Source organism: Trematomus bernacchii, unplaced genomic scaffold (genome assembly GCF_902827165.1).
Source record: "Trematomus bernacchii unplaced genomic scaffold, fTreBer1.1, whole genome shotgun sequence".
In the NCBI taxonomy this organism is placed as follows: Eukaryota; Metazoa; Chordata; class Actinopteri; order Perciformes; family Nototheniidae; genus Trematomus; species Trematomus bernacchii.
In genome coordinates, this window is record NW_022987720.1 from 1,031,389 (window position 1) to 1,046,802 (window position 15,414).

Consider the following 15,414-nt stretch of genomic DNA (forward strand, 5'->3'; position numbering starts at 1 on the left):
GCTGCTACTCTAACAAACCAACAGGTGGAGCTAGAGTCTCGTCGGTATCCTGCAGTGACGCCGGTTGTGTGTCATCACACAGACACACTACAGGAAAATGGGCAGTCATTAAGTGTCTGTGAGTGTCTCCACTTCTATACTTAGGCTTCCAGAGACAATTTAAACATGCAGGCAGATGCTAAATGGAGCTGCTGAAGCCTCCGAGGTCTGACGTCTGAAGCAGTCCCTCATGGTGGACCGTGCAGATAGTCTGGTCAGATGGTCCGGCACATCAAATGGGGGTAAATCATGATCAAATGAAACATCAGTTTACAGTTAAGGTTTGTTATTAATACATATTTTACTTAATGAAGTAAAAAAACTAAGCCAAATACTCTGTTTTCACTGCATAGCCCACTGTGACACTCTTACAATGAGCTGCAACTATACAGCTTAAATATAGTGGCCAAACAATCTCTAATTATCTACTTCTTTTTTTATCACTTTTAGCCTTATCACAGTATTTAGCAGCAGAGGGAATTAGAATTGTTATACAATTGTGAACATTTTTCTTTGAAATGTGGACTCACAATTGAACTTAACCAATACAAAGAAAAATATAAAACATATTGCTATGACTAACACGGTTGACTTTTCGTCAATGTTGGCTTTTCGTCAATGCTGGCATGAAAGTCATTAGTTAAAATTAAACGATTTTTAATAATCTAGTCTACTGCTTCTCGCGCTGTGAAAATGAATTTGGTTCTTTGCACTCTGTGAATAACTGAGTCACAATCCAGTTGTTTTCACTGGCAAAGATCACATCATAAAATACATATTTGCATGTTGCATAATTTTTTTGGGCCCACTTGAGCAAATGAGCCTTTTACCGATTCTTATTCATGGACAAGAGATATTCAAAGCATGATGGAAATTATTTTAAATATGTGAAATATTAGGCTTATGTTTTTATAGGGAATTCAATGTAATAACTCCTGGGTACAGAAAGAAGTCATACATGTAAGACACCACAAAATGATTAGAATCCACTTTTGGTTTGTTGTGATAAAGAATATTTTTTTATTTTGTATGTACAGTATTTACAGGATATTCAATAAAGCCACGTTTTAGTGCAGAACAACCTTTAAGAGATATACTATATCTACTATGATGTAACACCTCTCAGAATCACCAAAAAGAGAAATAATTTAATTAAAGACAAGCCTTAAAAGATCAGTCAAATGGATCCCAAAGCATGGAAACAATTTAAAAGGTAAACATTCGTAAATAACAAGTTTGTTTTCTAGTGGAACACAGATTTTAAATAAGGGTTCTGATTTTAACGATAAATAAAAATGCATATAACCGTCACCATTGAGTAATTCAGGAAATGCAATGAGTCAGACATTTGAAATCTGGGGAATATGAGGGCGATATTTTGAAAAGACCACTGAGCATTTCTGAAGTCTTTGATTGTGACAAATTCCTCTGAAAATACTCTCAAATCTCTTTGTTGTGAATCACCTTCTACCTTAGGACTGTCACTGTAGTTTGGAAGTTATATGGCAAGTTAAAAAAAAAATTCCGAAGTAGGTTTACTGTGATACAATTTTCCATTGCCTTCTGACATCTGGCATTTTGTCATCCAAAATAATCAGCCATTTATTACAAACTTAAAATCCTTGGATTAAAAGCTAAACTTTTGCCGGCAACATGATGTCAAAGCATGAGAAACTAAACTATTTGTAAGAGGAATGCCATTGGATGTGCTTTGTGTTTGTTTCCTTTTCTTTGGCTTAAACAGCCAGACGGGAGTTTCCATTTTTAAAAGACAAACCGTTTGTGGCAAAATCAAACTAAGGGGAACAGAAACACTTCAATCAGCTTTATAAATTAAATCAAATCCAGTGAAACAGAGGGCTTCTGTTTAGCAAACACACTATAATGTCTACTTTAGCATCTAGCTCTGTGTTAGAGGGAAGAAGGTACGGAGACTCTGACCCACAACAAAGCAGAGTCTTCATTCACAAAACCAGTATCACTTTAACATCAAAACGTCTGACGAGGCAAAGTCTCTCCCTGGTTTCTCTGAGCCATTTGGCAGTTTTAGTTTCCTCCTCCTCTTGGTTGTCTCAGTCTCTCTCTTTCTGTCTCCGAGTGCTTGTCTCATATGATTTCCAGAACATCGTAGGGCACGAAGCCTCTCTTCTTTCCACTCGCCACTCTGATGAAGCCGCTGTGTTCGCCCTCACTGCTCACACAGATCTGAGGCAAATAAAGAAAATGTACTTTAATAGAAATTGAAGATAACCAGTGCAGTCAAACATACAATAAAACATTTGATCGATGTTAGTAACAGATGGTGGGACACAATATCTGATACTGACGTGAGGTCGATATATATAGACTTTAAAGTGGAAGTGCCAAGTTCATACTAAATAAAAACACACTGGGGCAAGACTAGAAATACATATTATGGCAACAAGTGTACAGATAGCCCTGTTGTCTTTTTTGGCTCCTAGGCTGTTTCTCATGTTTTAGGTTAGGCATGCATCTACTTTGATAACCTGTCAGTTTTCATGTTGAACTCTTCTACAACTACATGCTTTATGGTCTTTTGCTAATCTAATAGTCAATAAAGATTTGTATGTATGAACAATAAAGCGCCCACATGTCGTCTAGTCTAAACATAATCAACAAAACTTCAATTTTCATTTGATCTTATCTCTGTTTTTATGTCTCATATCACTCAATCTGTATGGTCCAGCTCAAAGGGACAATTTACAAACGCAACCTATTTTTAAAGATGATGATGATGTGGTTGTGCTTGTTTATAATATTGCTATAATTATTAGATGCCCTGAATGAGCCTCTTGATAGATTAGAACACATTGTATCTGCATACTGGCTTTTAGTACGCTCCAAAACCTTCCCCTGGGTTTTGTGTCAACGGAAAAGAAAGGCATCGGGTCACAGACTACTCGTTTTATCTGCGGTTTCATCTCCACTGGGGGTTCTTTACTTAAAATCCCAACATGTCCTGGGAAGCATTGTGGGAAAAAAGGGGCATGACCTAAGTAGAGCCATTATACCAACATGATAATCTAATGGTTACTCCGACGAAGGATCCTTTCAGCAAACTCCAGTCAAGCTTTTCAGGTTATAGGTGAATGCGAGGGAAGAGTAAGGGGCAACGTGGGCTGCAGGAGGGTAATAAGATGGCTAAAGAGCTGCTGGATGATGTGAATCTGATGAGCTCTATTGGCAGGAGTGTGATCATGAATTACACCCAGGTAGAATGTGGAAGTTTAAATATTCACCCTGAAGGCTCCCCTAACCCATAATGACAAGGACGTTCATGTGATCAAGACTGCTGATGTTTCGTTAATTAATAATGTGGTTTGTGTTGTTGTGGCTCTAAAGGCAGGCAATTGACCTTAACAACAATCCCACCGTTACAGTTTGTAAATGTTTTTTTTCCCCAAAAAAATACATATGAACTGAGCTATCTAGCCGGTTATACATTTGATTGATGGGTATTTATCTGGCAGTTTTAAGAATGTACCTCTGCATAATAAAACATTTGTGTTTGGCTTATAATCAATGCTATTCATTTATTATCTTATTTTGGTGTATTCCTTTTGCAAGATGTTTATTTATAATTTTCATATTTTTACTATCATTCTTGCATTTTGTTTTATTTTGCTGTCGTGAAGCACTATCTACTACTATGTCAAAACCCAGAACAAGAAAATAGAATAAATATAACACGGAGAGTTGCAGATGCAGAAGATAAAGCAGGCCATAATTACAGGGCAGGATAATGAAGGATATAAATAAACACTATTTTAGAAGGGACATCCTCTACAGCCTGTATTTATGTTAAGACTTTACACTTAACATGTCGATAATCAGCCTATCATCAGCATCATCATAAGGTTTATACAGTAGGTGTGTACAGTACCTGTCCCTCCTTTAAGGTGATCTGTCCTTGTTCCTTACAGCCGATGAACGTCCTGTTACACCTGAACACTTGGTCCTCAATCCCAGCCTGATGAACATAGGCCGCCGGGAAGTAACCGATCCTGTCCTCAATAACCCCCTGAAGAAATATATGGAAAATAAACCAGTGGTTAGATAAAATCCTTAAAACACAGTACAGTACATTACTTTCTACCAATACACCTGGTTCATAGATATAAAGAGGATACGCTACGCTCACCTTCAGTACCTAAACATTGTACTGTGCATGTGTAACAACAGTATCCATAACAAACTGACCTGATGTCTCTGTTTATCTACAGCCGGTAGAAAACAGCAGCAGAGTTAAAATGCGTGATGAGTTTCTTCATGGTCTGGTGGTAGCAGGCTGCCTCTGTACAGTCACGTTTTCACCCTTTTGTCTACCCAATGTGTCTGTCGTGCAGTTGTGTCTCGAGGCAGCCTGTTGCCTCGCTCCTATAATTTAGAGCTCCACTTCTTATTTGGGCATTTTGGTGCTTTGTGGATTATCCACATTTCATGTAAACCGTTCAAAACTGCCTCCGTTAACTTTTAATCTTTGAAGGTTAATTATAATATAAACAAAGAAAATGTTTAAGATGACTTGTCACTATTCATAATGGTGTTATGAGTTGGTTTTGAACCTACCTTCCACCAGTCATCATTCGAGTCGTCAGCCACTAAGATTCTGTCTCCTGCGCTGCAATATAGAGCACAAAAGACAAATATACTGAAAAAGGGAACGTTTTCCTCCTCTTATCTTCATGGTTTGATGAATCTATGTATAGTGACAGAAATCCCCTTTACAAAGTAAGTAATAATAACCACATCAGTAGTCATTTAGCTAACAATATAAAAGTTCACTGGCTAGAAACGAGAATCCTGTTCTATATTATTTCTATGAGAAATTGTTGACTCTTTGTATAATAAGTTTTGTGATTGTTTAGAAGTGAATCTTCCACTGTTGTCATGGCACACTTCATATCTGCTGTTCAGTTCAACAGGGTGAATCAGACAGCACCTACAAGTTATTGTATCTGTCAACAATGAGAGAAGCTGCACCTCTTCACTTGATCTCTCTGACAGGCCCTCTTGTATAGCCAAGCAGATGAAGGTGTTTGTGGGGTTTTTCCAGATGCACCTTAATCCTGTTTGCTGTAAGTAATTGTTCTTTGTCCAGTAAACACATTAATCATTTTACCGCATGTGCCATAATTACAAACATCTCTTCCAAGCCGTTGGCTAAATTTGATCAATAAAAATCAAAAGGGCCAGCACAGTTGAGCCAAACGTAATTTCCCCATTTTCTTCTCCTTGTGGTTCAGTTACAACACTGGCTGTGCTCTGTAATGCTCGCCATGACTCTGGAAAACACAGTTTATTGCAGGTGAGAAACAGCATAGCACCCGGTGTTATAAAACCTTCTAGGGTGAAAACAAAGTTTCTTAAAGAATAACAGGAAACGTACCTTGTGAGCATCTCTTTTGAGTGCTGTGTTTCAAAACCACTTAAAATAAAGGTTTGCTGAGATCATTGTCCTTTAAATAACATAAAGGCTGAGGAGTGGGTTATCTAATTCTGTATTCTAGCAATGTATAAATGTTCATGATTACAATCACCACACAGTGGAAGGTAATCATGTAATCAGAGCATGTGGGGCCAACTGAAAATAGTCACAAACCTGATTTTCTCACTTAAAATGAAAACTGAATCTTCTGATTAAATATTCCACTTTTTCCTCCATTTTAACTTTGATGTATTGATTACTGTCTGCAGCAAAACCCAGAGGAGAAATAGGCTCTCATAAGAGAATATATTTAAAACAAAGCTTGCCAATGGTGTAGGGGGACAGGGAGTGCAAGATCATTTTATTTCCAATGAATTTTAAATCACGCCTAACGATTGAAGTATTTTCTCAACGTGTGTGAGAGAGAACAAGTGCACCTCTTAAATCCTAACAGAATACCTGTGGGGATCAAGAGCAAATGGATACTTAGGCTGAAGGACTGCTCATGATAAATGCTCTCTTCCTGAGGGTCTTTACAAAGTATGTCACTGACGAGGCCCTATCAATCATGGTTAAGAAATGAGATACAATCTGGAGCCTGCGTTTCAGATTGTATTTGAGATAATTAGACAGACGACACATACCGGTATTCAGCTGTTTCTACTTTAAACCTGCATCACCCGTTCTTTAGCCACTCGTGGGCAATGAAAACAAGTTACGACTAAATTGTTAGCAAGGTTTTTAATTTACACATCCCGCAGTTTCAGAGCAACATTTTAATTTAATTTGGAGTCATGTTTATGTTCACATAATGATTGTTAGTCCAAAAATGTGCAGTACAGTGGACAAAAAGAGTTAAGTTGAGGAGCGGAGAGTTAAACAATAAGTTAAAAAGTCACTATAAAGCCAAGAGCAGCTGCAGATCCAGCTTATAATTCTGTGTAGGTTTGTCACTATGAGCGACTCCTTTCACATTGATTTGATGTTATTGTCATTCAGAGTAATCCGACTGAATCACGGAGGATGGAGAACTGCAGCTGCACAGCTTTCAACAGCTTAAAACACTTCACTGACAATGATCAGGTGTTTTCAATTAACTGCTAAGCCAAAACACTCAATGTGACTTTTAAATAGGCCTTTTTCACAGCAGACATTTTGACTTGTCACAGTAGAAAAATGCTCAACTGTGAATAATGCAATTGAAGGCTGAACTTAGCTGCTTTGACTTAACTTTCACTGCGACGTGAACAGAGCAGGGGCATTGTCAGTATCGTTCCTAACACCTGTGCTTTTCCTACTATCACAAGTTATAATGTCTGCTGTTATAAACGCTCCTAATGGTGTGTTCAGCAGTTAAACATGGTTAAATGTTGGAACACACATCAACCTTTTGACAGTTTCCCAAGTTCATGCTACAAACAAAGTGTATACAATATTTCTCAGGACACCAGACTACTAAATAGTCGAAATTAGCGTGTATATAGCTCATGTCCTCATAAAGTGGACACAAACTGTGATCATGAAGCAAACCTGATATGAATGATCTGCTCGTTATCAAACACCTTGACAAGCTTCAGCTGCTTGATAACGAGCAGGTAATTTGAATCAGGTGTGTTATAGTCGGGAGATATTACATGCAGGTCAGTGGCTCTCAGGAGCCTGGTTGATGAAATTCAAATTTTTATTTTAAAGGTCTATCCTTTTCATTGGTTTGTCTGAAAAGCAATTTGTGTTGTTTTCTCTCCAATATATGTGTTAAACTATACATTTTGGCCATTACAAATGTCATCATTTTTGAAGAAAATTGAAAACCTTTATTGTCATTGCACACACAGGTTCTTCTGTATGAATATTAGTTAAATTAATAAATAAATGTAATTGTGCTTACTTGAGTACTTACTTGCATTAATATGAATGTAAATATTGCACTAGTATGAATTCATATACGCACTAGTATGTGTAGAAGTACTATAATGGAATAAATTAAGTCCTTGTACAAGATAAAATATTGTTCGTGCGGTGTAACGATTTTCCAAATTCTCGGTTCATATCTTGTGTTTGTTTTGTTGTGACGAGAGAGAGATGTAAGGCTGATCTGCAACATTAGACAGTGGACGTGCATCGCAGGTTGTGAAACTTTCCTTAACATATGTTTTTTCATTTTTATAAGGTTTCTTTCATGACATACCATAATATGACGAACCATACAGTATATCAGTATGTCATCAAAAATGTCAGAGCATATGGCAAACTTCATACAAAAGTACATAGTCATAAAAGGGCATAGTTTGTTATGAAAAACCTCATAGTATAATATTTTATTAAAAAAACACCACAGCATAGTATCTTGTAAAAAAAGCCATATCGTGTAACAAGTAATATTATGTCATACAAATTGTCATTGTATGTCACAATAACAATTTCATAGTAAAGAATGTCATAGGCATATCATGAAATTCAGTATAGTTTGTCATAACGTTATAGTATGGACTGTAATGAAGCTAATTGGTTAATAAGTTGCTAGTGCCATAGGAAGTCAAACAAGCAGATATCAGAATTATTCATTGATAACATCACAGTGAAAGACATGAATGGCAAAACAAAAAGCTTGGAGCAAAAACAAGTGAAAGATTTAGATTTAGAATTATGACATCAGCAAAGCATGATGACATCCTTACGATGACATCATCAACTTGTGGCTCGATTATGGAACTGTATGATGTCATCATTCACTTTGAAGATCAAACCTTAGTAAGAACTCAGGGATTCAGACACTTTCATATTGTTATAACCTCAGGAAGAAGACAGTCCAACTTTAAATCTGCTCTGCTGGGACATCTTACAGGAAAAATGAGTTGCTCAAAATCAGATAAGGATGGGCCTGATCCCACAATACTCCACAGCAGTTCCACACGCTTCATTTTATTGGAATTTGTAGGAGAAGGGGTTTTTGGAAAAGTTGCCAAGTGTGTTAATTTGAAAACATCTGAAACAACGGCAATCAAGATCCTCGAAGACGGAGGATATGCAAATGATGAAGTGAGAATGCTTCAAAAAATCAAGGGACTTGACCCAGATAAGAATAACTTAGTGAGATACATGGATAATTTCATGTTCCAAGACAAGTATTGCCTAGCCTTTGAAATGCTGGACATGAGCATTTGGGACCTTTATTCGCAGATGCAGGAACCATTTTCCCTGAACGAAATCCGCCCTATCACACAACAGCTACTTGTAGCTTTTGAAGCCCTGAAGGGAATTGGCATTATTCATACGGACCTGAAACCGGACAATGTCATGCTTGTTAACCACAAGTCTGAGCCCTTCAGGATTAAATTAATTGACTTCGGTTTGGCCATCCCAGCTTCCGAAGCAGAGGTTGGTATGGAAATGCAACCTATTCCTTTCAGAGCTCCAGAGGTGACCTTGGGTCTCCCTATAACTGAAGCCATCGACATGTGGTCACTGGGATGTCTCCTGGCAGCAATGTATTTTGGAATCTGGTTTTTCCCTGGAGCATCTACATACGACCAGATGAGAGCTATTTGCCAGCTCCTTGGACAGCCAAAAAAACACCTGCTAGATTCTGGGATAAACACTTCACAGTATTTTATCAAGGCAAATGGCTTGACTCCAGGATGGGAGCTAATGACGCCATCTCAGTACAAGATGGTGTCTGATGTCGAGCCAGAATATACAAGTTGGTCTTTTGATGATGTTAAAGATTTGACAGTTGCAGTAATGGAGAAGCCAGAGGAACATGACTATGATACACCTGAAGACAATATTACATTGTCAGAGGTTATGCGTGAAGACAAGATGGCATTCTCAGACCTCTTAAATGCGTTGTTCAATCTGGATGGGCAGACTAGGATTACGCCCGGACAAGCCCTAGAACACAGCTTTGTAACAATGGTTCACCTAGAAGATAACATGTATTCCAACCCTCATGCATCAGAGGCCTTTGAGATGATGGACATCTGCACCCTGGATCTTTCAGATGCAATGTGTGATCCTCTCAGCGACCCTGAAACTGACATGAAGGCAACTGACGGTGACTCACCCCCTGAGAGTTCCCGATGTGCTGCCAATTCAAACACTGAGAGACCTACCAATGACACAACCTCTCAGGCAGACCCCTGCAATCCTGAACCCCACAACAACGAGTCAGCACCCGCACCACTTCAGGCACAAAATCCCACAATACTTTACAGCAGTTCCACACGCTTCATTTTATTGGACTTTGTAGGAGAAGGGTGTTTTGGAAAAGTTGCCAAGTGTGTTAATTTGAAAACATCTGAAACAACGGCAATCAAGATCCTCGAAGACGGAGGAGATGCAAATGATGAAGTGAGAATGCTTCAAAAAATCAAGGGACTTGACCCAGATAAGAATAACTTAGTGAGATACATGGATAATTTCATGTTCCAAGACAAGTATTGCCTATCCTTTGAAATGCTGGACATGAGCATTTGGGACCTTTATTCGCAGATGCAGGAACCATTTTCCCTGAACGAAATCCGCCCTATCACACAACAGCTACTTGTAGCTTTTGAAGCCCTGAAGGGAATTGGCATTATTCATACGGACCTGAAACCGGACAATGTCATGCTTGTTAACCACAAGTCTGAGCCCTTCAGGATTAAATTAATTGACTTCGGTTTGGCCATCCCAGCTTCCAAAGCAAAGATTGGTATGGAAATGCAACCTATTCCTTTGAGAGCTCCAGAGGTGACCTTGGGTCTCCCTATAACTGAAGCCATCGACATGTGGTCACTGGGATGTCTCCTGGCAGCAATGTATTTTGGAATCTGGTTTTTCCCTGGAGCATCTACATACGACCAGATGAGAGCTATTTGCCAGCTCCTTGGACAGCCAAAAAAACACCTGCTAGATTCTGGGATAAACACTTCACAGTATTTTATCAAGGCAAATGGCTTGACTCCAGGATGGGAGCTAATGACGCCATCTCAGTACAAGATGGTGTATGATGTCGAGCCAGAATATACAAGTTGGTATTTTGATGATGTTAAAGATTTGACAGTTGCAGTAATGGAGAAGCCAGAGGAACATGACTATGATACACCTGAAGAAAATATTACATTGTCAGATGTTATGCGCGAAGACAAGATGGCATTCTCAGACCTCTTAAATGCGTTGTTCAATCTGGATGGTCAGACTAGGATTACGCCCGGACAAGCCCTAGAACACAGCTTTGTAACAATGGTTCACCTAGAAGATAACATGTATTCCAACCCTCATGCATCAGAGGCCTTTGAGATGATGGACATCTGCACCCTGGATCTTTCAGATGCAATGTGTGATCCTCTCAGCGACCCTGAAACTGACATGAAGGCAACTGACGGTGACTCACCCCCTGAGAGTTCCCGATGTGCTGCCAATTCAAACACTGAGAGACCTACCAATGACACAACCTCTCAGGCAGACCCCTGCAATCCTGAACCCCACAACAACGAGTCAGCACCCGCACCACCTGAGAGTTCCCGATGTGCTGACAAATCAAACACTGAGAGACCTACCAATGACACAACCTCTCAGGCAGACCCCTGCAATCCTGAACCCCACAACAACGAGTCAGCACCCGCACCACTTCAGGCACAAAATCCCACAATACTTTACAGCAGTTCCACACGCTTCATTTTATTGGACTTTGTAGGAGAAGGGTGTTTTGGAAAAGTTGCCAAGTGTGTTAATTTGAAAACATCTGAAACAACGGCAATCAAGATCCTCGAAGACGGAAGACATGCAAATTATGAAGTGAGAATGCTTCAAAAAATCAAGGGACTTGACCCAGATAAGAATAACTTAGTGAGATACATGGATAATTTCATGTTCCAAGACAAGTATTGCCTAGCCTTTGAAATGCTGGACATGAGCATTTGGGACCTTTATTCGCAGATGCAGGAACCATTTTCCCTGAACGAAATCCGCCCTATCACACAACAGCTACTTGTAGCTTTTGAAGCCCTGAAGGGAATTGGCATTATTCATACGGACCTGAAACCGGACAATGTCATGCTTGTCAACTACAAGTCTCAGCCCTTCAGGATTAAATTAATTGACTTCGGTTTGGCCATCCCAGCTTCCGAAGCAGAGGTTGGTATGGAATTGCAACCTATTTCTTATAGAGCTCCAGAGGTGACCTTGGGTCTCCCTATAACTGAAGCCATCGACATGTGGTCACTGGGATGTCTCCTGGGTTCATTGTATTTTAATACCAACTTTTTCCCTCAAAACTCTACATACGACCAGATGAGAGCTATTTGCCAGCTCCTTGGTCAGCCAAAAAAACACATGCTAGATGCTGGGATAAACACTTCACAGTATTTTATCAAGGCAAATGGCTTGACTCCAGGATGGGAGCTAATGACGCCATCTCAGTACAAGATGGTGTCTGGTGTCCAGCCAGAATTTCCAAGTTGGTATTTTGATGATGTTAAAGATTTGACAGTTGCAGTAATGGCGAAGCCAGAGGAACATGACTATGATACGTCTGAAGACAAGATTACATTGTCAGAGGTTATGCGTGAAGACAAGATGGCATTCTCAGACCTCTTAAATGCGTTGTTCAATCTGGATGGGCAGACTAGGATTACGCCCGGACAAGCCCTAGAACACAGCTTTGTAACAATGGTTCACCTAGAAGATAACATGTATTCCAACCCTCATGCATCAGAGGCCTTTGAGATGATGGACATCTGCACCCTGGATCTTTCAGATGCAATGTGTGATCCTCTCAGCGACCCATCTGAGAATGGTGAGACTGATATTGGGGTCACATAAAATCAGCAGTCTTCAGAAACAACCACCAAGCGTGCAGGATGACCACAGGACCTTCAAATACTTCAGCCTGTGCCACCAGGGTTTTCTCCGGGAACTCCGGTTTACTCCCGCTATATAATGATTATGCAAAAAAAACATTAATTGGTGATGTGAAATTGTCCTTAGGTGTGAATGTTAATGTTTTAGTATGTGTCAGCCCTGTAACATTGATATGGTTTGATTTGACCCTAGTGTTTTTATTTAACGTGTTACTGCAATCAATAAAAATGCAAACATTTAAAATGTAAATATATGATTCAATATTTTATTGAGAATTGAGGAAAAAATGATGATGTAAAAACAAGTGATAGTGTAGTATGTCATGAAAAAGTCATGGTAAAGTAGATCATACTGTAAATAAAGATGTTTAAAATATATGTTTTCACAGCAATGTAAAACAGCTTATACTACAAAAATGAAAATACCAAAGCATTTTTGTCAAATCATATATTTGTTTTTCTGTTTTTTACCTTGGTATGGAATAGGACTGATTTCAACTAATAGTATTGGTTTTGACTACTACAGTTCTGGGGAAAATCTGGGTGAACTTCTTGGTGTATAATATAATAAAAATGACATTTCAAAAGACTCTCAGGATAAATTCATGAAGACATGAGATTGACTGATATTAATAGACCCTCATGGCAAAAACACATGTTTTATTAATGAGGCCACTCCAGAGAAAGAAATCTTTGAGGACCCTTACCTTCAAAAAAGAAGCTAATCAGTTTATTTTCTAAATCTATTCTTGTGTTTTTTTACTCCTATTGCTCTCAATGGAGTGATTATATAAGATACAGGGAAGAAACACAGACACACTAATAGACAGAACATTGAATGTCCTGGCATGAAAAAACTGATGAATGAACATGCAGCAGAAAACAGTGTACTTTGTGTTTGTGATCGTGTGCCAAGTCCTTTCACTGTACGACTGCCCTCAGGCATACAGTACGCTACGATTGCATGTCACTGTTTTTTGTTTGTTTTGCAGACTCACATGGCAGTATGTGTGCCACAATTATGTTTCTCAACATACAAAAGGCAACAGTAGTCAATAAATCAATCTGAAAGAGATCTCTTTCATTGATCAAGTGTGTATATACGCGTGTGTATGAATGAAACAGAGGTAGATTTAATCTTTCTCCTTCAGAAGGTTTCATCAAATTTATGATTTGATAACACAGGAAATGTCTCAGCCTTTCTGTATACTTTGTTTTCTCCTTAGTTAAGGACATTTTGAAGAGCAAAACATGTTTTAAAAAAGATCACTGTGAGCATGTCAGAGTAAGTCAGCTATATTTCATCTACTGACAGCGAGTGATTTAGTAAACTAACCTCATCTCCAGGTCATGGCTGTCTTGGGGAGTAAAGCTGAACAAGGCCACATAGGTGTTGAGCTTAAGGACATCTTGTTGTAGGTGGATCTGCTCCAACTAGATAACACACAGACACATACACAGAAAAACACATGAACACATAAACAGATTTGGTTGTCAAGAAGTCTGAGGAAAAAGGAAAACATAGCTGACAAGTTAAACAAAGCTCATAGTCACAAAAATACAATGCAACACCATATTTTCTATTGTCACTTTTCTCGCTTCTTAAAATAGTATTTTGGCATTCACATAGGCAGGAGAAGCCCTTGTTTACTGAACACTGATAGACTGGGGAGCCGCTTGAGTTGTTCTGCAATCTGTTCCTTTAATCCACCGTCAACACGAGTGGGAGAAGCAGGATCACGTTTCCATGAACACTCAGGACGTTAAAACAGGAGAGGGTTGTGGGTGGAGAGAAAGTTGTCAGAGAAGTATTAGCACAATTAGCGGGGAGACGCGGCGCCACACTGGTGCTCTTCACACCTGCTCCTGGTGGGCGTCTTCTTGATTCATCAGTTCCTCCCTGACTTCCATCACTTTCTCTTTCTCTCTGCCTGTCCTGTCTCTTCCTTACCAACGCTGAGCTTCGACTGACGTAGTATTTTCATTATATCCGAGTCAGTGTAAAAAGAAAACAATACAATGTTATATCTTCAATGTTTTACTCAAATTGAAATGAAATAAAACCATTACAACGTTTGTTAAAGGGTAATCCTTCTGACATTGGATGAATGTCTAGCTAGTTTATTCACGCAATTTAAACCAAAGTTTAGCCTATAGCTGCAATATAAGTTAGTGTGCATGTTGTCGGACGTCCACTGACTAACGTAGTGCGTTCACACAGGATCTGCTGGTCATATGATGTTCTGATGAACAGAAACACAAGCAGCCCGCTGGACTCAGATCTCTAGATACCTCATCACTCCTCCGCTGCTCCGGTACAAGTCCGGGCTGCGGTGGTTTGTTGATACAAGTCGTCTTCTTCTGTTTTCTTTAATCGAGGCTACGTAGTTATGCAGCGCCCCCATCGTCAGTAAATGGAAGTACTACAAAGAACCCCGTTTAGTGCCGTTATTTCACACGTTTTGTTATACACAGCTCGGAAAAAATGACCGAGGTCCGGACCTCGGTGACCTCAATGGTGGATATACGGCCCTGTGCACAGATATCACAAAACAGACGTAGATTTGGCCAAGTAAGCCTGAATGATTTACAGCCAGTCTAACTCTTCCACAGCCAGCGCTATTTCAGGCATAACACCCATTTATGTTCAACAAAATACATATTTAAGGTTTCACTGCACTCACGTGGTTTTTTAAATTAAAGTAATGTTGAATTCATGCAACATGAACAGGGTTAGATTGATAGATATTCTTACCCGAAAACGCTGCCATTATTGCTGCCACGAACAATATGGTCCAGCTGCAGTCGCAGCAAGTACACGACACGCCCCCTACACGACTCTCCTGGTTCCTGGTGATTTACCTGTTGCGGTAGAATATCTGCGGTGATCCGGCATCCAGGCTCGCAAATCTGGCTGCAGGAGAGGGATGAACTGATCCAGCAGCCGGGGCTGGGTGGACTTGAAATGGGCGTCTCAAGATTCAACCCACACAGCGTTACGTTTCAGACTTCCGGATGTGATTTTCACAATAAAACCCCTTGTCGCTCCTCATATGGCAGTCTTCAGGTTTTGATAACGTAACG

General features: G+C 39.5%; 1 protein-coding gene across 2 annotated transcripts; it reads right to left on the reverse strand.

The window, feature by feature from the left end:
* Positions 1–1,035: 1,035 nt before the first annotated feature.
* Positions 1,036–15,317, reverse strand: LOC117493519 (SH3 and cysteine-rich domain-containing protein-like). Of its 2 annotated transcripts, XM_034144124.1 has the most exons (6): positions 14,191–14,388; positions 13,957–14,084; positions 13,667–13,764; positions 4,630–4,681; positions 3,944–4,081; positions 1,036–2,244 (listed from the first exon to the last, which is right to left on the reverse strand). In XM_034144124.1, exons 3-6 carry the CDS (start codon positions 13,669–13,671, stop codon positions 2,146–2,148), a joined length of 294 nt encoding a protein of 97 aa, XP_034000015.1. In that variant the 5' UTR covers positions 13,672–13,764; positions 13,957–14,084; positions 14,191–14,388; the 3' UTR covers positions 1,036–2,145. The 2 variants fall into 2 exon arrangements, with proteins under 2 accessions (XP_034000015.1, XP_034000014.1); XM_034144123.1 differs by lacking the exons at positions 13,957–14,084; positions 14,191–14,388 and adding an exon at positions 15,086–15,317.
* Positions 15,318–15,414: the final 97 nt, after the last annotated feature.

What these genes read in the sequence shown, in the direction of transcription:
- LOC117493519 (XM_034144123.1), bottom strand. An exon ending in CGAATGATGACTGGTGGAAG is followed by an intron (nt 4,082 to 4,629) that starts GTAGGTTCAAAA and finishes ATATTTCTTCAG; the next exon opens with GGGGTTATTGAGGACAGGAT. An exon ending in TCACCTTAAAGGAGGGACAG is followed by an intron (nt 2,245 to 3,943) that starts GTACTGTACACA and finishes TATTTGCCTCAG; the next exon opens with ATCTGTGTGAGCAGTGAGGG.